The sequence below is a fragment of the Onychostoma macrolepis genome, chromosome 03 (genome assembly GCF_012432095.1).
Source record: "Onychostoma macrolepis isolate SWU-2019 chromosome 03, ASM1243209v1, whole genome shotgun sequence".
Lineage (NCBI taxonomy): Eukaryota > Metazoa > Chordata > Actinopteri > Cypriniformes > Cyprinidae > Onychostoma > Onychostoma macrolepis.
In genome coordinates this window covers 1065350-1088336 of record NC_081157.1, presented here as the reverse complement: position 1 = coordinate 1088336, position 22987 = coordinate 1065350, and the positions used below count along the sequence as shown (strand labels likewise).

At 41.9% G+C, this 22987-nt stretch overlaps 3 protein-coding genes and 4 non-coding genes across 7 annotated transcripts; 1 reads left to right on the top strand and 6 right to left on the bottom strand.

Annotated features, from left to right (window-relative positions):
• The first annotated feature begins 3303 nt into the window (after positions 1-3303).
• On the top strand, positions 3304-22917 carry LOC131537429 (uncharacterized). The gene is made up of 10 exons (XM_058770829.1): positions 3304-3401; positions 3803-3857; positions 18348-19143; positions 19249-19406; positions 19941-20027; positions 20125-20304; positions 20974-21111; positions 21880-21963; positions 22282-22772; positions 22869-22917. The coding sequence occupies exons 4-10, from the start codon at positions 19254-19256 to the stop codon at positions 22915-22917; spliced, it is 1182 nt and encodes a 393-aa protein (XP_058626812.1). The 5' UTR covers positions 3304-3401; positions 3803-3857; positions 18348-19143; positions 19249-19253.
• LOC131538036 (uncharacterized) lies at positions 6064-11659 on the bottom strand. The gene is made up of 5 exons (XM_058771828.1): positions 11353-11659; positions 11033-11242; positions 6782-7083; positions 6550-6654; positions 6064-6439 (listed from the first exon to the last, which is right to left on the bottom strand). Exons 1-5 carry the CDS (start codon positions 11564-11566, stop codon positions 6071-6073), a joined length of 1200 nt encoding a protein of 399 aa, XP_058627811.1. The 5' UTR covers positions 11567-11659; the 3' UTR covers positions 6064-6070.
• On the bottom strand, positions 12099-13277 carry LOC131538037 (skin secretory protein xP2-like). The gene is made up of 2 exons (XM_058771829.1): positions 12883-13277; positions 12099-12791 (listed from the first exon to the last, which is right to left on the bottom strand). Exons 1-2 carry the CDS (start codon positions 13225-13227, stop codon positions 12312-12314), a joined length of 825 nt encoding a protein of 274 aa, XP_058627812.1. The 5' UTR covers positions 13228-13277; the 3' UTR covers positions 12099-12311.
• trnak-cuu (transfer RNA lysine (anticodon CUU)) lies at positions 15970-16042 on the bottom strand. Its single transcript has one exon. It is a non-coding gene; the product is annotated as a tRNA-Lys (tRNA).
• Positions 16169-16242, bottom strand: trnan-guu (transfer RNA asparagine (anticodon GUU)). Its single transcript has one exon. It is a non-coding gene; the product is annotated as a tRNA-Asn (tRNA).
• trnak-cuu (transfer RNA lysine (anticodon CUU)) lies at positions 16390-16462 on the bottom strand. Its single transcript has one exon. It is a non-coding gene; the product is annotated as a tRNA-Lys (tRNA).
• trnan-guu (transfer RNA asparagine (anticodon GUU)) lies at positions 17287-17360 on the bottom strand. The gene has a single exon. It is a non-coding gene; the product is annotated as a tRNA-Asn (tRNA).
• Positions 22918-22987: the final 70 nt, after the last annotated feature.

Sequence of the window (22987 nt, the reverse complement as noted above, 5' to 3'; positions counted from 1 at the left end):
TACTGAAAGGTGTGGCTGTTTACAGAGTGCTGTATCAAAGCATATTAAATGCAAAGTTGACTGGAAAGAAGAATTTGGGTAGGAAAAGGTGCACAAGCAACAGGGATGACCGCAAGCTTGAGAATACTGTCAAGCAAAGCCGATTCAAACACTTAAGAGAGCTTAACAAGGAGAGAACTGAAGCTGGAGTCAGTGCATCAAGAGTCACCACGCTCAGACGTCTTCGGGAAAAGGGCTACCAAGCCACTTCTGAACCAGAGACAACGTCAGAGGCATCTTAACTGGACTGTGGAGAAAAAGAACTGGACTCTTGCTCAGTGGTCCAAAGTCCTCTTTTCAGATGAAAGTAAATTTTGCATTTCATTTGGAAATCAAGGTCCCAGAGTCTGAAGGAAGACTGGAGAGGCACAGAATCCATGTTGCTTGAAGTCCAGTGTGAAGTTTCCACAGTCAGTGATGATTTGGGCTGCCATGTCATCTGCTGGTGTTGGTCCACTGTGTTTTCTGATGTCCACAGTCAACGCAGCCATCTACCAGGAAATTCTAGAGCACTTCATGCTTCCTTCTGCTGACAAGCTTTATGGAGATGCTGATTTCATTTTCCAGCAGGACTTGGCACCTGCCCACACTGCCAAAGGTACCAAAAGCTGGTTCAATGACCATAGTGTTACTGTGCTTGATTGGCCAGCAAACTCACCTGACCTGAACCCCATAGAGAATCTATGGGGTATTGTCAAGAGGAAGATGAGAGACACCAGACCCAACAATGCAGATGAGCTGAAGGCCACTATCAGAGCAACCTGGGCTCTCATAACACCTGAGCAGTGCCACAAACTGATCGACTCCATGCCACGCCGCATTGCTGCAGTAATTCAGGCAAAAGGAGCCCCAACTAAATATCGAGTGCTGTACATGCTCATACTTTTCATTTTCATACTTTTCAGTTGGCCAAGATTTCTAAAAATCCTTTCTTTGTATTGGTCTTAAGTAATATTCTAATATTTTGAGATACTGATTTTTGACTTTCATGAGCTGTAAGCTCTAATCATCAAAATTAAAAGAAATAAACATTTGAAATATATCAGTCTGTGTGTAATGAATGAATATCAGAATCAGAATCAGAATCAGAATTAGCTTTATTCGCCAGGTGTGCGCAAACACACGAGGAATTTGTTGTGGTTTTAAGGTGCTCCTGGTACATACATACATACAAACACATCTGACATGAGAACAGAAAAAACATTTAAATAGTAAGACTTAACAATGGATAATAATCATAATAATAATAATAATAAGTATGAATCTGGAACCGTAGATTTATGTACAGATTTGTGCATTATTTACTCTATATACAGCTGTATAAATAAACAGACATGTATGTGTATTTACATAATACTTGAGAAAGAGGCAATAATTAAAGATGGAGAATGAATTACAGAACACAGGTAATGATCCATGTGTTAGCTGTTTAAGCTGGAGATGGCATGGGGGAAAAAACTGTTTTTATGCCTAGATGTTCTAGTGCACAGAGGTCTGTAGCGTCTGGCTGAAGGGAGAAGTGCAAACAGGTTGTGTCCGGGGTGAGAGGGGTCTGTGATGATGTTACCTGCCCGTTTCTTCACTCTGGAGTTGTACAAGTCCTGAAGGCTGGGCAGGTGCACACCAATGATCTTTTCTGCTGTCCTAACAGTCCGTTGAAGTCTTCTTAGATCTGATTTGCTGGCTGACCCAAACCAGACAGTTATAGAGGAGCACAGAACCGACTCAGTAACAGCTGAATAAAACTGTTTCAGCAGCTCCTGTGGCAGGTTGAACTTTTCAGCTGACGAAGGAAGTACAACCTCTGCTGGGCCTTTTTCACGATGGAGTCAATGTGATTGTCCCACTTCAGGTCCTGAGAGATGGTGGTGCCCAGGAACCTGAATGACTCCACTGCAGCCACAGTGCTGTTCATGATGGTGAGTGGGGGGAGAGGAGGGGGGTTTCTCCTGAAGTCCACTATCATCTCCACAGTTTTGAGCGTGTTCAGCTCCAGGTTGTTGTGACTGCACCAGACAGCCAGCTGCTCAACCTCTTGTCTGTAAGCAGACTCGTCGCCGTCCTGGATGAGGCCGATGACTGTGGTGTCATCTGCAAACTTCAGGAGTTTGACAGAGGGGTCTTTAGAGGTGCAGTCATTTGTGTAGAGGGAGAAGAGTAGTGGGGAGAGAATGCAGCCCTGAGGAGCTCCAGTGCTGATGGTGCGGGTGCTGGATGAGAGTTTTCCCAGCCTCACTAGCTGCTGTCTGTCTGTCAGGAAGCTGGTGATCCACTGACAGATGGAGGTGGGTACAGAGAGCTGAGTCAGTTTGTTCTGAAGGGTGTCCGGGATGATGGTGTTGAAAGCGGAGCTGAAGTCCACAAACAAGATCCTTGCATAAGTCCCTGGTTTGTCCAGATGTTGCAGGATGTAGTGCAGTCCCATATTAACTGCATCATCCACAGATCTGTTTGCTCGGTAAGCAAACTGTAGGGGGTCCAGCAAGGGTCCTGTAATGTCCTTCAGGTGGGCCAACACCAGTCTCTCAAATGACTTCATGACCACAGATGTTAAAGCAACAGGTCTGTAGTCATTAAGTCCTGTGATTTTTGGTTTCTTGGGTACAGGGATGATGGTGGAACATTTGAAGCAGGAGGGGACTTCACACAGCTCCAGTGATCTGTTAAAGATCAATGTGAAGATGGATGATAGCTGGACAGCACAGGCTTTGAGGCAGGCTGGAGAGACACCGTCTGGGCCTTTGGCTTTCCTTATCTTCTGCTTTCTGAAGACTTTGCATACATCATCTTCACAAGTTTCACTTTTTGAATGGAATTAGTGAAATAAATCAACTTTTTGATGATATTCTAATTATATGACCAGCACCTGTACTATCTCAACAACCATTTATGAGCACTATTTAATTAATATTACATATTTAAGCTAAGCATTTAAACATTTGCTGTGTATACTACAGTCTCTGTGCTCACAGTGTCCCAGACACTAATATTTTAGCTGAATCACTGTCTGAAATAAAGGTTAGGGTTATAATTTTTCAGTATTACATGACATCGTGGGTGTATATTAGCATAGTTTGTTGTTTTTTTGGGGCGTCTAGCAGAGCGTTAGGACCCAGAGGCGATGAGGCATGATTTCAGACGTAACAAGCAGATATTTTGAGTTAGATATAAACAGAGGTCGGAGCCAGCTCCAAATGGGTGAGATTTGTTAATATCGTCTACACCAAAGACAACCCTAAACCTACCCTCTCCCAACCTACTTGCGGCGTAAGTCCCTCCCACTTGGAGGTCTCCAGGCTGCAGCGATACATCCTTGGATATTCTTAACCACTATCCAACCGTGAATCTGCAATGAGCAAGAGGTGGAGTATTCAATATCCAATATTTCATTTCAGTCAATAAGATAAAAGTGGGTTTTGTTCAAAGTAGCTATTAGCCACATAGATCTTTGATATGAATTAATTATTTTTTTTCATGAAATATCACCGGCTAAAAAGTAACGAGTACCCTGAGTAGTTTTTGAGAGGAATACTTTGTACTTTTACTTAAGTACTCTTTTGGCACCAGTACTTTTACTTGTAATTGAGTATTATTTCAGCAATGTAACAGTACTTGTACTTGAGTACAAATTTTCAGTACTCTTTCCACCACTGCTTACCGTATTATTTTAATGTATTATCTTAATTATGAACACACTGGTTTGTAGTGCAAACAGTTTTACCGTTTACTGCAAGTTGTTATTCTTCTCGTTATTTCCCTACAGCGGCTAATGAAATGGAAGTCTCACCCATAGCCTTACTTGCGCAATGAAGAAAAAGGTAGATAATCAAGAATATATCATTTTTATTTAGGGTAAACGTACCTATTAAGCTCACCAAAATCTACATTGAGATGTTTTTAGTGCACAAGATATTGGTTTCAGTACAAAAAGTTTTTAAAATAAAATATTAATCTCTCCCACAAAAATATTTAATTTTATTTTAAATGACAAAAGCATTTCAATTAAGATATACATCATTAAATTCAAAAAGTCTGGCTGTGCTTAATGGGTATATTTTTGTGTCCCCCTGTTCCCACTGAGCTCATATCATGTTTTATTAAAAAATTCTTGTTTATTTTAAAGAATAATTGTAAAAAAAAAATTTTTTTTTGAAAGTACAAAGTCAATCACAAAAAAACAGAACACTAAAATCGAGCAACAAGGCACTCAAGTTGATCAGTTATATATTCATAATGAAGTATCATCTAAGCACACTGCAACATCTAGACTAGTCCATGTTCAGCTAAGTAACACATTCAAAAATCAAATAAAACCAACCAATAAAACATTTCATTCATGGAAGCTGGGGAGCAATAGTCTGTTAAGGGAGGGGAAGAAATGGAAGAAGGGGGGAGAAGAGAAAAGAAGGAAAAAATGAGAGAAAAAGGGGAAAAAATGAGGAGAAAAGTGAAGAAAGGGACTTTTATCCCTTTGTCCTCCAAAGCGATGCTTTTGGAAGTGTATGTTTACAATAAATTATTTTTAAAACGTTTTAAAAATGTTTTCCTATACATTTAAATGGGAAAAAGGTTGATCACAAGGTTCCCGGTTCGAATCCCACTGTTGCCAGAAATTAACGTTGTTACTTAATGCTGTAATTCACTGTTTTTCATCAGTAAAAATCACATAAATGATGCCCACATTAATTAAATTATTTCTGAAATGACAAATGAACATTTTATTAATTCTATATTACTGATATTATTGATATTTTATTCACAGTTCTGAGTTTTTGCACTATTAGTTTAAATATATTTCTGCTGCAGTTATTTTCTAAAACAAAATATAGTAAAAATAATCCTCAAATTTCTCAACAATTTCAATTTTATAGTGCCTATAACATTTGAATGATACTGTAGAAAAGTAAAACATACAACAAAGAGAGTTATTTAATCATGACAAAACTTTTATTTTTCGATCAGTTATTCATTAATTCTTTGACTCATTCACATTTTTATTCTTTTAGTCATTATGTTGCATATGCAACAGAACAGAAAACAGAAAGGTACACATTAATAATACTTTCCATTGTCCGTGGCTCTTGTGCATTCATTGCAAGTGCAAAAGAACAGAAAGCACAGACCAATACACATAAATAAAACTTTAAAATGTCCGTGGCTCTTGTTTAGTCTTTGTGAGTGCAAAATAACAGAAAGCACAGAACAATACGCATGAATAAATCTTTAAAATATTCATGACTCTTGTGTAAGTGCAAAAGAACAGAAAACAGAACTATACACATAAATAAAACTTTCCAATGTCCATGGCTCTTGTGCATTCTTTAAACATAAATAAAACTCAAGTTCCCATGTCTCTTGTGCAAAATAATAATAATAATAAATAAATTTAAAAAAAAACTATGCACATAAATCAGATCAAAGATGAGTTTTTTTTTGTTTTTCATCTCGTTTTTTTAATATCATTCAACCACTGCTCCTTTGGTACTGTCTCTACAGAGGGCAGTATATAATTCCCTTGTATTGACTATGCCCCGTCTCCGCTGTCCTGAATTGCCCACATTTTTTGCATGTTCTGTGCTGTACTTTGCGAGTCAGTTTTCGAACCGGAGCAGCAACAGGAGCAGAAGGGGCAGAGGAGAGGTTGACCCTGAGAGCCTGTGGAGCAGCAACTAGGAAAGGCCCTGTTAGTCCCTGTGAGCCCATTGGTGTCAGCATCACCAGTTGAGCACCTGGGGTGGTGCAGGGTTTGAGGTTTCTCAGCTGGCGGTGACAAAACCACTGGGGCTGAAGCGATGTTTCTCTTCCTCTTCAGCCGTGCCTGGCCCACGGTGCTACTGGGCAGGTGGTATTGGTGAGCTGGGCCTGGTTGGGGGGGTGCAGATGGGGGGCGCAGATTGGCAGGGAGTAGAGGGTCAGCTGCCACAGACAAGCGGCTAGGCAGTTGCAGCCCTTGCATCAATAATGCACTGTCCTGCCTTTTCACTGTCCTGTTGTGCCACTGAACCAGTGTGGTGTGGCTGACATCCACCAGCTACAGGGTGGTCTGCTGCATAACAGCAGCATTGGCCAGAATGTGCCGCCTGATTTTTCTGTAGTCCTCCAAGATGAGGTCCCATTTGGACACTGTGTCAATCCCCTTCTTCTTAGGACTCTTATGGATGGCACAGAGCTTGACAAAAATGGTTTCAATCAGACGGCAACAATCTGGCCACTGGGCAAGTGGGGCAGTGGTGGTAAGTGTGTGCCTCTTTAAACTCTCCACCCCTGGAGTGAACTCTTGCCTCTTCTTGGGAGATCTGAACCTTCCAGTGTCCAGTCTGCTCTTGTGTCTGGCAGCAAACACCACGCTCTGCTTATCATAGTCCAGCAGGTTCTGCCAAAGAGCAACTATATTGCTCACCTAAGCAGAGAGAGCATATAATACATGGCAAATGAGAAAACAAAACATGTGCAAGTGTTAACATATGACAGGTCAAGGAGGGAAAGTAGAGACACTTGAATGTTCCTGACCTGCTGGTTGGTGAGGGCCAGAGAGGGCTGATTCCTCAGCTCCACCAAATACTCTGCCAGGCTGTCCACTCTGTCCATGCCTGGCACACCAGCACTATCCAAAGACTGAAAAAAAAAATTAGAAATGAGCAACATTATGAGGACGGTTAAGTGAGACAAAAAACATATATACATATTTCTAGATGTCTTTTTGTTGACAAGCAACAAGACATATAACAAGCTATTTACATACCACTGGCTCGTCAGGAGATACACCTGGCGTGGAGGAACCAGCAGCCAAGGTAGATGAGGAAGCAGGCTGGGTGGAGGAAGCAGAAGGCTCGGTGGAGGAAGAGACAGAGACAGAGAAGCTTGGGTCATCGGTAAGTCTTGAGACAGTAATATCATGTGTTTGGTCTTCCCCGAAGCCCTTGTTTTCTTCATCCTCGCCTTCATCCACATCCTCCAGCATGTTCTCTGTCTCTTCTGAGTCGGGGTCCACTACCAGGGGCTGTCCAGTCTGACTCAGGAGGTAGTCAACACCAAGCAGCTCTCCTATGAAAAAATAAATAAAAGGAGCATCTTATGCTCATCAATCCTGCATTAATTTGATAAAAACATAAAAAATAAATACAGAAAACAACAATAATATTGAGAAATGTTATTACAGTTCAAAATTACTTTTGTATTTTAATATACCTTAAAATGGAATTAATTCTGTGATCAAAGCTGAATTTTCAGCATAATTACTCTAGTCCTCAGTGTCACATGATCCTTCAGGAATAATTCTAATTTCTGTTTTTATATAATATGTGATAATTTTTTTGGGATTCATTGATGAATAAAAAGTTCAATAAAGAACAGCATTAGTTTTCAAATAGAAAATCTTCCATAACATTACATTATACGTTACCGTTCAAAAGTTTGGGGTTAGTACGTTTTTTCTTTAAGAAATTAATACTGTTATTCAGCAAGGATGTTAGATAAATGCTGTTCTTCTTAACTTTTTATTCATCAATGAATCTTGGAAAACAGATCACAGTTTAATATATATATATATATATATATATATATAGTGACGGGAAGAGCCAACGACAGACACAGTGGGTGTGCCGTCAGGCCTCGGAGAGGCTTTTATTAAACAAAAGTGATAAAATAAAGTGTCCAGGGGGAAGAAGTGTCCAACAAAACGGGGGGATCTGGTGTCCTCGTTGTGCTGCGGGGCTTGTGAAGGAGGGCAGTGTTCAGAAGGGGAAGGGGCGGAGTCCGGTGGCCGCACGTGCTCCCGCACTGGTCCGGTTACGAGGGGCGGCGGCTTCTTCTGAGCGGCGGCTCTTCCTCTTCTTCCTCGGCCTTTGGCGGGACTTGAACGGCTCGGCATCCTGGCCCGACGGCCGTAATACAGGTGCGGCTTTCTCCCGGACCGCGGGTTCTGCAGCTCACATCTCCGGTGGCGCGATGTCCCTCTACGCACCCTTCCTGGACCCACGAGGACACCAGCGTGCATGCACGGGGGAAGAGACCGGTCTCTCGAGGAGAGGCGCGCTCTGCATTTAACGGCGGCGGTGATGAGGCTTCATTCAGTCCAGCTGTGCCTCATCACACGCCGCCAGCCCACGTTGATCCCACGCCCCTCCTCTCATCCACCCACTCCCGTCGGGAGCCTGGTGAAGGGCGGCGAATAAGGGACGGGGTGGTGATGATAATAAGGGGGAGGGCCACCGACTCGTCACAATATATATATAGATAGATAGATAGGTAGATAGACAGATTCTATTTCAAGAATTCCATACAGATAGAATGTAATTTTAATCAGACTTCCATGGTTGGGTTTGGTGATCATAATAATAATAATAATAAATTTATTTTTATATAGCGCCTTTAAAAGTTAATTCTCAAGGCGCTTTACACTTAAGAGGATACAAAATATATAGAGGGAAGGGGCAACAATAAAAGCACAATGAAGGAAAACAAAACAACAACAAAAGAAAAAAAACATTTGTTCATAAAAAACAAATACCCTTCCCCTCAGCACCAAACAACTCACAGATAAGCAAGTCTAAAAAGTGAGTTTTCAAAAAAGATTTAAACACATTAAAAGATTCTGCATTTCTAATATTATAAGGAAGATAATTCCAGAGTCTAGGAGCAAGGGAGGAAAATGCCCGGTCATCCATAGAGCGTAAACGAGTTGTAGGGACAGTCAGAAGGCCAGAATCAGAAGAGCGGAGATTCCGTTTAGGCGAGTAAATCGTTAGAAGTTCCGATAGATAATTTGGTGCCAAACCATGCAAAGCCTTATACGTAAGCATAAGAATTTTGAAGTCAATACGAAACCTAACAGGGAGCCAGTGTAGGGATTCCAATATTGGAGTGATGTGCTCCCTAGTTCTGGTCCCTGTCAGGATTCTAGCAGCTGAATTTTGGACATACTGCAATTTATTTAGGGTGGTTTTTGAAACACCTGCAAGCAAAGCATTGCAGTAATCGATGCGGGAGAAGACAAAGGTATTGATTAGTTTTTCGGCCACCGTAAAAGACAGCATGGGGCGAATTCGTGCAATATTTCTGAGATGAAAAAATGATGTTTTAACAGTGTTCTGAACATGGGGATCGAAAGTTAAATGAGCGTCAAATATCACCCCCAGGTTCTTTAGTTTTGTTTGAAATTCCAAGACTGAACCATCTACAGTTAGTGTTAAAGGTCCAGCTTTACGAAGTTGGTGTATTGATCCAATAAGCATAACCTCCGTCCTATCACTGTTAAGGCAAAGAAAATTTTGAGGCATCCAAATTTTTATCTCAGAGATACAGTGCTCCAAAAAAGCAACAGCAGGATAGTCACCCGGTTTAGAATGAATGTACACTTGTGTGTCATCTGCATATAAGTGATAATTAAGACCAAAAGATCTCAAGAGATGGCCAAGAGGAAAAATATACATACAGAAAAGTAATGGATTCAGGAGTGCTCCCTGAGGTACCCCAAATTTGACTGAGCCAATTTTAGACTTGTGTCCTCCCATGGAGACAAACTGCCTACGGTCTGAGAGATAAGACTTAAACCAATTCAATGCTGTCTCTGTAATACCAAACACAGATTCCAACTGCAAAAGTAAAAGAGAATGATCAACCGTGTCGAAAGCTGCACTGAGATCAAGAAGGATCAAAATTGATAGGCAGCAGCAAGTAACAGATCATTAGTAACCTTCACTAATGTTGTTTCTGTGCTATGAAACTTAAGAAATCCAGATTGAAAAGGCTCAAACAAATTATTAAGTGTAAGATGGGTATGTAATTGAGATGCCACAATTCGCTCCAGAATTTTGGCTAAAAAAGGGAGATTCGAAATGGGGCGGTAATTATTTAAATTGTCCAAGTCCGAATTCATCTTTTTTGGTACAGGGGTGATCGAAGCGATTTTGAAAGATGCTGGGACAATACCAGAGCCCAGGGAGTCATTAATAATACTCAAGACAACAGGGCCCACACAGGTAAAACATGCTTTAAATAAACATGTCGGTACAGGATCAACTATGGAGGTGGCAGCCTTCATTTGTGAAACTTCTTTGCTCAGAGAAATTAAATCAAGTGTGAAAAAATTTGAGAGAGGGGCTCCAGAGAATTGAGTGGGATTAAGAGCAGTATCAGCCGAAACAAAGGTAGTACTCATATAGCTACGAGCCTTATCGATCTTAGAACTAAAAAAATCAAGGAACCTATCACAGAAATTAGCCATAATGGGTACGCTGGCAGAACTGTTACCTTTCAAAATTTTGTTAATGACATGAAACAATTGTCTGGGATTACTTTGATTATTTAAAATGATCTGGGAGAAGTACTGAGACCTGACGGATGCAATCTCAGCTTTATATTCATTTAAGTGGTCCTTCCAAACTAGGTGATGAACATTCAGGCCAGAGAGACGCCACCTACGCTCCATCTTACGGCAAGCTGCCTTCTTAGAGCGCAGCTCATCATTAAACCAAGGAGTAGAGCGTACATAGGACACAGATCAAGATTTTCTAGGTGCAAAAGAGTCCAAAGCAGAGAGGAGAGCAGAATTTAACACAGAGACTTTGTCCTCCAGGGGGTCAGATAGAGAGAGACCACTTACAGAAGACTCAACAAAAGCAGAGAAGTCCTGAAGATCTATCGATTTCCAATTACGATAATTTACCATTTGTGTACATGGCATTTTTGTACATGGCAGTTCCATATTAAAAAGGATAGCCAGGTGGTCAGACAACCCTAAATCTATAGGGGTAGGCCGAGACAAAAATGAACAGTTGGTAATCACTAAATCCAAGGTGTGACCCTTGTTATGAGTAGAAAAGTCCACTAGTTATTTCAGATCAAAACACTCTAAAAGAGACAAGAAGTCCTTTGTCAGTCCAGAGTCTTTCTTGTCAACATGAATGTTAAAATCCCCAAGGACGATAAGAATGATAAAAGGAAAGACCCACAAACCAAAAGTATTATGTAACCAGATAAGGGGATGACATACCAGTGTATCTGCCTGGTGGCCTGAAAGTTGGCACAAAAGGCCGACCAAACACCGTCAGGCTGTTGGTGTTGACGCAGTGGGCCATATCCCCGGAGTCGGTGAGAAGGGACGCTGGCTTGCTGGTCACTGATGCAGCCGCCCGATCCTGATTCCACCTATTCAAGCCTTCCAGCAGGTACAGCTGAAGGTTCAGTGCATTTGCACTGGTTCCTAGAAGAAGAAGAAGAAGAAGAAAAATATACCAATAAAAATGACAAGCCTTCCAATCTGAATAACAGAAATTGAAATTATTTAAAACATGATACATGTGAGACACCAACCTGGAATGAACCTGTTTAGGTGGCAGTGGAAAGACTCCAGGGATGTGGACCCTCTGGCACAGCTGTACCTGGTCAGGGTGACCCCTGCCTTTGTGGTTGTGCCTACCTCAGTGTAGAGAGGCACACCCGGCACGTCCTGGATGCACCTGACATGGCGTTTCTGCACACGCCAGATGTGCTCCATGCGCACCTCATCCAGCAGAGGCACACCCATAAGGTCCCTCCCATTTGCCCCCCCCCAGCTCCTGCAGCAGCCTCTCAATGAGGCGTATGGTGGCCTCCTCACCTCGTGTCCTCCTGCGGCAGTAAAGGATCAGCTTCTTTTTACTGATGCTCCTGTCCACCAGGATGTCAGTAAGAGCTGGCACACCCTCCTGCATCAGCTGTTTCCTCTTTGCCTGCCGCAACAGGCAGAGGTCTCCAGCATCCCACTCAAAGATGCAGGCAGACAGGCATCCCATGAAAGTGGGGTAGAGGTGATGGGCATCGGTGGTGCAGCCCACAGCCATCCTCCACATAAAGTGCCAGACGTCCTTTTTTGTGGAATCCATCTTTAAGATGTTGCCAAAGATGGATGTAATGCTGGCCTTTATATGTGCAATTCTGGAGAGGATATCCCTGCCATATACTGACAGCAGCCAAGAACTGGTGGGGATGTCTATTGGCTCTGGAGGCTCCTGGCAGACCACCGGATTGAGGTTGGGTCGATCGACAAAGTCAGCACACTCCCCAAGATAGTGTGCTAACCGATTCAGCCATTCCTCCCCATGGTTCTCTTTCAACTGCCGCACCAATCGAGCTGGACTGTTGCCCAGCGTCCGGTCCCGAAGCAGCCTAATGACACGGATGTCACAGACATACCTGAAATGCACATTGTTGCTGTGATTATTTACATGTTCATTGGGGGGGTCATTTTAGTGGTTTAAGTCTTCACAATAACCATCTTTGGACTACTTTACTCACTTGCGGGTCAGGATCAGCCAGAACATTTTCTGGTGCAACAGGTTAAGCTGGTCCCGGACAGTCTGGCTTGTTGACAGATAGTTCAGAGAACACACAGTGCACCTGAGTGTCTCTGTTACCATCAGGTAGTACCTGTCAATGTCCAGGACTTTCCTGGCCCTCTTGTGGACACCATAGTCTGTGAGGTTCTTGCCACAAGCTGGACAGAAAACTCTCACCTTCCACAGGTGGTAGGGCATCCACACCATCAGCCGATGGGTGAAGAACCGGTCAGGTGTTGGTGTCTGGTGGTAAATGAGGGCCGGGACGGGAGGCTCATACCATAGCTTCAAATCTGGCCGCAGCTTGCCAGAGTGAAATAAGGTGTTGGCAATCCACCTCTGGTCCTGCGCAGGGATGGTCTTGCCTAATTCACCTGGCAGCCAGAATGAAGCTGAGGCCTCGGCAGGGGCTGGCTGGACTCCTCCAGGCTCCTCCTGTTTGGAAGACAATTTGATTTTTGTGTAAATAAAGGCTGCACTAATATACGCCACAGTCTGTCCAATAAATTGGTGCTAATATACTCACAGAGAATGGAGTAGGAATGTGGGTCTGCAATGAGGATGGGGACGGGCTGGGGGTCCTCACAGAAGCCATAGTTGGTGTCCTCACAGAGGATGGAGAAGGGCTGGGGGTCCTCACAGAGGATGGAGAATGGGTGGTGGTCCTCACAGAGGATGGAGAAGGGCTGGGGGTCCTCACAGAGGATGGAGAATGGGTGGTGGTCCTCACAGAGGATGGAGAAGGGCTGGGGGTCCTCACAGAAGATGGAGAAGGGCTGGGGGTCCTCACAGAGGCCATAGATGGTGTCCTGACAGAGGATGGAGAAGGGCTGGGGGTCCTCACAGAGGATGAAGAAGGGCTGGGGGTCATCACAGAGGATGGAGAAGGGCTGGGGGTCCTCACAGAGGATGAAGAAGGTGCTGGGGGTCATCACAGAGGATGGAGAAGGGCTTTAGTGAAGCCAACTGTGACCCACCAAACCGTGATTTAGTGAACTAAAAAGAGAAACAAAGTTAATAACACGATGCAACAAGATAGAAGTTACATACATTCATTTTTCCTTTTTTGTATTTTACTTGGAGTCTATTATGTTCTTTGTGTGTGTGTGTGTGTGTGTGTGTGTGTGTGTCTGTAAAAATGTGAATGGCTTGTCTGATCAGTCTGCAGGAGTATGCTACAATCAATCTGACCTTGGTGGGCTGTAGATCATGCCAAATAAATTAAAAATGATTCCAAGTACACATTAATTACAAAGAAAATATTCACCATTGCTAAAGTAGGAGCGGGCCTCAGGAATGACCGTGGGGCAGGAGCCGTGTCTGAAGCCTCAGACTGTGGAGGTGCAGCAGCGGCTTGTGTTGAAGTGGCAGTGGCAGGCTGTGAAAACAACAGCAGAAGAGCATAAGATGTAATGAAACAGCATAACAGCATTTCAACAGATATGTGATGCAACATTATGTCATTTTTAAATAGATCACCTTAGTGGTGTGGAATCCACAACTGCACACCGTGGACCCACCAAATAGGGTGGTCTGTCCATGAGTCTGCAGGGGGCATTTCTCAATCTGAAAAATAAGAATTTTACTGTTTACTGATATTGCCTGCACCACTGTCAGGTGACCTGCATACTACATATTATATAATGAGATTCAGGTAACTTTACCTTTTGGTAGAGGTCGTACCACTTCCGCTGCCGTGGTGCTGGTCTATTGCCTCCTCCAGAAGGCCAAGCCCCAGAGCTGGCAAAAGCCCTCAACCTGGCCATCCACTCGCCATCACCCATGGCCTTGTGGCTCTTTGGCTTGGTGCTCATCTAAACATAATACGGAAATAATAGTAAATAATGTGCAATTTTGCAAGTACTGGACAACTACACAGATGTTTTTAATTTATATATTTTATTTATATAACTATATACTGTATATTTATGCTAAATAAATAATGGCACGCATTACAACAATTAAACATTATTTTACTACGAATAAAGCAAAACAAGGTTACACTTTATTTTAAGGTGTTACACTTCAATTATACATGTAAGTTTGTGAATATTAAATCACTACATGCACTTACTATAGTGGTAAGATTAGGGTTAGTTTTGGTTTATGATTAGTTGCATCCGATTATGCATAATTTACTGTTATTACAATATAGTAACTACATATAGTGTGTAATAATGACAATGTAAAATAAAGCATTACCCTCCCCCAAAAATCAAATGCATTGTTAATTTAGTTAAAAACTGTGGTTATACATATGATAACAAATCTGAAAAAAAGAACATAGTAACTACACTTCTGTATAGTAAAACCATGGTTAATTTTTTGTAAGGGATGTCTATATCTACAACTACAACATTGCTTTTTCATTCAAATTTTTATTTATAGCACTTGTATCCGTGTTTATAGAAATAGTAATTGATCTGCAAATTCAAAACATGATTACTACATTCGCACTATAGTAAAACCATATAAAATATTCATAAGAAATGACTGTCTACAACTCTAACTACATTGTTTTTCATCCAAATCGAACTTCAAAGATACTAAATGGTGTTTAATATGCGAGATTATAGGCAAGTCGTGAAAACAAAACGTGGTTACTACACATTCACTACAGTAAAACCATGGTAAATGACTATATCTACAAGCATAACGTTTTTTTCATTCAGATTTTTATTTATAGTAAAACTGTGTTTATACAGTTGAAAATCGATCTGCCAAAAAAAATTTAAAAAAGCAAACGTGGTTACTACACATTCACTACAGTAAAACCATGGTAAATGACTATATCTACAAGCATAACGTTGTTTTTTTCATTCAGATTTTTATTTATACTAAAACTGTGTTTATACAGTTGAAAATCAATCTGCCAGAAACGCAACATGGCTACTACACATTCACCATAGTAAAACCACGGTGAATTTTCATTTACATCTACAGCTGTATCACTTTTTTCCCATTCAAATCGAACTTAAAACGACTAAACTGAGTTTAATAAGTAAGATTACAGGCAAATGGTGTTTAATATGTAAGATTATGGGCAAGTCGCGATAAACTGGCCAAAGTTTACAAACGCAAAACACGGATGAATGGCGGACGAAACGTAACGAATTACCAGGTAAGAACATGGTAAACAGAGGGGGAAAAAAACATATATTACTTACTTTGCTCAGTTATCCGTTAATGTTATTCCACTGGGTTGAGGTTTTTTTTTCTGACTCGGAATGAAGCTAAGCGCGGTGAGTGGCTGCGTCCATTCTCGTTCGGAAATGCGATTGGCTCTCGTCCATTCTCACAATGGAGAGCGAGTGCGGCGATTGGCTCTCGTCCATTCTCACAATGGAGAGCGAGCGCGGCGATTGGCTCTCGTCCATTCTCACAATGGAGAGTGAGCGCGGCGATTGGCTCTCGTCCATTCTCACATTGACAGCCGATCCTGATCCAGGTAGCACCACAGAGACCTGCTAGGTGCGCTCATGTGGAGAAAACAATCAGCGCCGTGCGTGCCACACAGCTGAGACAACACACGTCTCCTGCGTTAGCAAACTCAGGTCAAGAGACTCGCTGGAAACTGAGGGCCCGTTGGGAAGTGAGAGAAAGCAAAGAGAAACGCCCAACGTGGGGCTCGAACCCACGACCCTGAGATTAAGAGTCTCATGCTCTACCGACTGAGCTAGCCGGGCTGCTGCGAGCTTGTGGTGGTCTTTATCAGTGCCCAAATTTCACGCGAAAGCGGGTGGGCAGGTGGCTCGTGTGCTAAATTCGGAAGCTTGCGGACACATGGCGGAATGGCAGCGAAAAACTTCCTTCGTCCCTGGGTGGGCTCGAACCACCAACCTTTCGGTTAACAGCCGAACGCGCTAACCAGTTGCGCCACAGAGACCTGCTAGGTGCGCTCATGTGGAGAAAACAATCAGCGCCGTGCGTGCCACACAGCTGAGACAACACACGTCTCCTGCGTTAGCAAACTCAGGTCAAGAGACTCGCTGGAAACTGAGGGCCCGTTGGGAAGTGAGAGAAAGCAAAGAGTAGCATGGCGTGGGGCTCGAACCCACGACCCTGAGATTAAGAGTCTCATGCTCTACCGACTGAGCTAGCCGGGCTGAAGACACACCTGAACCAGCTAATCAAGGTCTGACCAGGCAGACTAGAACCTTCCAGGCGGGTCTTTTGGAGCTGGTTATAGCGAAACACTACAGGACAGTGGCCCTCCAGGACAGAGTTTGGACACCCCTGGCTTAGAGTGTCCTTTGTTTGTTTTAGCCATGCCTGTTGCTGGGGAACACAGTTTGAACAAGCAGAGCAGGCCGATAACATGCACAATCAAAACCCGGAGTTAAAGTTCCGTTTCCATCTGTGGCAAGAGATAGAGAGAGAGAGAGAGAGAGAGCGTGGTCACTGAAGGCAAACTTCTCCTAATTTCCAAAGGCAAAAAGTGAGCCAAACAGCAAAAATCGGAGGACCCAACCTCCAACCGGAATCTGAAAATACAAAGATTCTAGTACATATAGAAGCACGCCAAATCGATTGACCTCTTGTCCGAAAGCCTGATAGGCTACAGGTTCAGGCAGCTCCACAAACGTTCCAGGCATGGTGTTCTGTCCCGCTGCGTGAATGCAGTTTGCAGATTCCGACACTATATTATTTGAATGTGATTTTCATGGCATTTTCTGCTGCTCCTAGAGGAGGTTTTGAGCAGGACCTCCCTGGAACACGGGCCTCCACCACCCGGAACAAAACATGAACACGTCATGTACATGCCACTGCAAACTTGAGCTGATACAAACCTTCACCTAGCACCCTCTGTCTTCTTTTAACACAAGGCAACTGACAAAGCTGTGAACGCTGCGCTAGTGGGCAGGTGGCTCGTGTTCTAAATCCGGAAGCTTGCCGACACATGGCGGAATGGTAGCAAAAAAGCTTCCTTCGTCCCTGGGTGGGCTTGAACCACCAACCTTTCAGTTAACAGCCGAACGCGCTAACCGGTTGCGCCACAGAGACCTGCGAGGTGTGTTGGTCTGGAGTGCGGTGGCAAAAAAAATCAGCTCCGTGAGACGCCACACGTCTCCTGCGTTGGCAAACTCAGGTCAAGAGACTCGCTGAAAACTGAGGGCCCGTTGGGAAGTGACAAAAAGCCAAAAGAATCGCCCAACGTGGGGCTCGAACCCACGACCCTGAGATTAAGAGTCTCATGCTCTACCGACTCCGCAAAAGCTGGGGAACAATAGTCTGTTTGGGGGTGGGGAGAAGGAAAAAGAAGGGGAAGAAGGAAAAGAGGGAAAAGAGAAGGAAAAAAGAGAAAAAATGAAGAAAAAGAGAAAGGAAAGAGAAAAATTAAACCCACATTTCTGTATGTTTTTTTGTGAGATTGATGTGCATATTTCAGAGAAAATTGCCTTTTTATGTATTTCACAGGGCAAATCGCTGATGTGAATGACGCCGGTTCGAGTCCCACCTCAGACAAGTTCATCAAAGTCTACAAAGAATGCCGATTGTGAATGAAAATCTATTTCTTGTCACCCAGATTAATTTCTGTGTGATTTGATAATGATATGTTTATAAAATGTATGAAGAAAAACCACCTTAATGTACAAAAATGTTAGAGATATATGAAACTGATGTTGTTGCTGCTGCTGCTGATAATATAGTAACGTTACATCATAACAAATAGCATGAAAAGTGATGCAATAAACTAGCACACTGAGATCGCGAAAAAAAGCACCGTAATGTACAAAAATGTTAGAGATATATGAAACTGCTGCTGATAATACAGTACATTGTAAGAAATAGTAGCGTGAAAAGTGATGTAATGAACCAGCATGGTGAGATCGCGAAAAAAACAAAAAAAAAAAACACCTTAATGTACAATGAAATAGTAGAACCGTTAGAGAAATATAAATTTGTTGTTGATGTTAATGCAGTTCATCGTAAAATCTGTTGTTCGTGTAGTTTATTTTACCTCACTTTTCTCTAAATTTAATTCCACAGAATATTCGTCCCGCGGAGTACAGTTAAACACCTGAGAATAAAAAAAAAAAACTCCCTAGCTGCAACTGGCTGACCGAAGATGAAGATACGACGTGTCATTGGCCATAACGCCAGAGAACGCTATTGGCTGAGCATAAGATGAAGAAACATGTGCTGATTGGCTGAGCATAGATGAAGAAACTTGCGCTGATTGGCTTAGCGAAGATGAAGAAACTCGCTCTGATTGGATGTCGTTACACAGACGCACAGCATACAGGTACCGCAAGCCGGGCTGAAGACACACCTGAATCAGCTAATCAAGGTCTGACCAGGCAGACTAGAACCTTCCAGGCGGGTCTTTTGGAGCTGGTTATAGCCAAACACTACAGGACAGTGGCCCTCCAGGACAGAGTTTGGACACCCCTGGCTTAGAGTGTCCTTTGTTTGTTTTAGCCATGCCTGTTGCTGTGGAACACAGTTTGAACAAGCAGAGCAGGCCGATAACATGCACAATCAAAACCCGGAGTTAAATTTCCGTTTCCATCTGTGGCAAGAGATAGAGAGAGAGAGATAGAGCGTGGTCACTGAAGGCAAACTTCTCCTAATTTCCAAAGGCAAAAAGTGAGCCAAACAGCAAAATTCGGAGGACCCAACCTCCAACCGGAATCTGAAAATACAAAGATTCTAGTACATATAGAAGCGCGCCAAATCGATTGACCATGACGAGCGTCATTGCCGCGGAGCTCAGCATCATTTTACTGACGACAGCGAAACTTCATTTTATAATCAAATACAGCGGCATTACGGATTACGACAGGTAAGTAATGATAATCTAATTTCTAACGTTACATGTTTAATTTTTAATTTTTTTTTTTTTATTCGTTTTTAATTATTCTTTCAAAACTGTTTCATCGAACTCAAGAAAAAATGTCTGGCAAACAAAAAAAATCGCATAAAGCGATGTCGGACGCTGAATGGATTTCGCGTCTTAAAAAGTTTGCCAGCACAGGAATTTGGCCATCAAATGAGGGTAACAGGCCAGCTCCTCGACAAAAGAAGTGGTTCGAGATTTATCAAAGGGTGAGTGAGTGTTTGTTACCTTTGCATGATGTGTTTGTTGACTTGCATAATCGAACATTATTAGTATCTTTGTTTAATGTATTTGCATAACAGAACAACAGATTAGGCTTCAGTACAAACATGTACCTGATCCCATTCATTAGGACAATGTAATGTGATGGTTGTGTTATGTTATGGCTTACACCAATGTAAACCAGGTGTCATAATTGTTTATAGACATTTATGTAGTTAATGTTGCAGGTATTTTGAGATTTATGTCATACTGTTAATGAAAAGCTACATTAAAGCTTTGTGTGTACTGGGAGATTCAGAGATTTGAGAAGGTGGGGGAAGGGATGGGTGGTTTGAAGGTGTGAAATGTTCCTCTCTTGTTTGTCTCTCCTTTAAAGAGAGATGCCAGCTGTAACATTATATATAAGATAAATAGTGACTCATGTCCTAGAAATTAATCAATTAATGAATTAATATATGAATTTAATGCTCTGTTAAGGGACTCACTTGTTTTGTGCATTACATTTGTTATAATGCTTACAGATTGAGAAATGTCCAATGCAGTCTCGTGGCCAGACAACCTTGCTTGGAGGTGTGCTGAAATGCATCTGTGGTTTTCACACTCCAAAGGTAACATTAATGTAGCAAGTATTTTTAGTTAGTATTATTTACTGAAACGGTTTTCTTTCTGAATTGTTATATGTATTTTTTTGGTTGTCTTAAGCAGCCCACTGCCTCTACTGGACCAGCACAAAGGGTGGTGGAACAACCTGCTGCTGCTGGAACAGCAAAGGAGGCCATGGAGCAGAGTCAGCCTGAGCCCCAGCACCATCACCATCCCCCTCCCCAGCCCCAGCCCCAGCCTACTGCACCTGTGGCAACAAGAGTTGCACCACAATTGTCAATGGTAAGAATTCAAATTAATTTTTTTTTAAAAGCATTGAAGTATAAGTTCAGTTCAAATTTGAGGAAGTACAGAAAGTAAGAAGAAAAAAAGAAAAAGCAAGAAAACTATGAGAGGCTGGCTAAAACCTGCTAATTGTCACACCTCTTGTACAGTGGGGGCAGCTGTTGTCTGCTGATTGGTCGGTTTGAATATCTCAGATTTGGTGTAAGTCACATGGTCATGGATAAAAGAAGAATGTAACCTGTGTGCTTTCTCTCTTTCATCTCTGGGCTCTACTCTTGGATTGTCCTCTTCCTCTCTAACTGAGCTCTGCCTGGGTTGAAGGTCACTGAGCTAGACTCATGTCCCTCATGGCATCTTTTTCTATACTTCTCATGTGTTAAAGCTACATTTTCTCTTTTTCATTCTCTATTTCAGGTAACATTCCACATACACACTGGCTATTATTAATTGTACACATGTTAATAATTATTCCATCATGCAAATACTTTGTAGCTATTTCAAGAGTAACCTAAGTCAGTACTGCTAATAAATCATTCCGCTTATGGACTACTTTTCCGTTCTGAAATAAGTGAAGGCTGCTTTTACTTAAAATAGTAATATTAATATAAATAGTAATAAATGCTATTATAACACATTCTGTCTTCTCACTGAAATGCCCCTTTTTAGTTTACCAAATCAAGATTTACTGGCTCTCACATTGCTGCAGCAAAGCCAAATCTTAGTGTGGCCAGGAGACCTTCTCGGGTTGAAGACCAGCCCAGCGCAGCAGTGTCTAGTGCCTCAGTACCAAGCACCACTGTCTCTGTAAGTACTAGCATAATCTACATTGTATTTTATGAAGTCACGTTCCATGTTCCATTCTATCTAAATGATTAAACTTTTAAAAATATTTTTTTAATACCAGAAGACCATATTTTAATAAAGGAAAAAGCAATATTATATAGAATAAATAGATTTCATACAAACTACCATTCAAAAGTTTTTTTGTTTTTTTTAAGAAATAGATAGTTTTATTGGACAAGGAGGCATTAAATTGGTCAAAAATCTCAGTAAAGACATTTAATGTTACAAAAGATTTCTATTCAATACATAATGTTACAAAGGATTTCTATTTCGAATAAATGCTGTTAATTCTGAAAACACCTCTGTAATGCAGTTTTATTAAGCATCAGCCATTTTCACATTTTCAGCTAATAGTAATAAATGTTTATGTTCAAGAGAATGATTTCTGAAGGATCATGTAACACTGAAGACTGGAGTAATGATGCTGAAAATGTGTTCTTGCCACCATAGAAATAAATTACATTTCACAATTTTAAATTGTAGTAATGTTTCACAATGTAACAAAATTATATATATATATATATATATATATATATATATATATATATTTATTTAGTTTTTACTGTATTTTTGATCATATGCAACCTTGGTGAGCAGAATAGGTTTCTTTTATAAACATTTGGACCCCAAACCTTTAAACTGTAGTGTATGATTTCATCTAGGATGGGTTAAAGTTATTGTAATGTTATATTTACAAAATCTGTTATATTTCACTTCATGATTGTACAGACACCAGATCCTCAAGTTCCAGCCCCTGTCCCCAGAGCCACTGTAGATGTGTCCAGTCCTGCGCAGCCATGCAGTATTGTCTCAGTAAGTAATTTCATATTCTGTTGGTCTAAAAATGTAAGTAAATCAGCTGTCGTTTGTAAAATTACAGAAAATTTTAGATATTAAACAGGATTTCAGAATATTTGTTTTTTTCGTTATCTTTTTTTGGATGACAGCAGTGGATAATATAAAGTTATCAGTTTCATTGTCAAACTAATCATTGTAATACCAAAGGTATTCAAGTGAAAACTATAATTGCAATGATAATTTTATGTGAAAGAAGTCATGGATAAAAAGTAAAATGCTTATTAAATGAATTACTTTCCTTGACTAAATGTTTTGTCTTTTTTTCCTTAACAGACAGCTCCTTCTGGGTCATTATTGCAAGCTCCAGCTGTAGTTTCACTTCCTCGTTTGTGGTCGGAGACCTTGCCACCAGAGGATCACAAGTGGATTGGCAAAAGGCTTTTCAAAATGGGATCCAAGGGAAAGCCAGAGCTTCGTGATAACCTCCAGCTCTGGTATTACCCACCACAGCCAGCACTTATCTACAATCAGGCTCCAGCTCCAGACAGATTCTTTTGTCATTATCTTCTGCTGTGGATGCCGTACAAGCTGTGGAGGGTCAAGATTCTCTGTCCCAATCCTGCCTGCGGACAACATCAGCTGACAGGAGGTGGTCTGCACAAAAGGGCACGGCAGGTTCTAGACATTGACAGAACATATAACATGGTCACAGAAACCCTCATCTGTACCAAATGTAGAGCCTCGCATGTGTCCTGGAGTCATACTGTCCTGCAACAGCTAGATCTGGGCCATCGCTCTGAGTTTCAGGTCATCCTCACACGGAAGTAAGTACACTTTCATTCCTCATCCAGTTGTTAGCCCATCATCACATATATATGCAAATACAGAATGTATGAATGTGTGGATTTTGCTTTTCTAAGGTATGCCTGTGATATGCGGGTCATCCGGCTCCTGCGTGGCGTGGCTTAGGCAACAGCCCCACGGGTGATCAAGCAGCTGCGTGAAAACCACAGCGAGCAGTGGCTCCATCGTCTGTCCC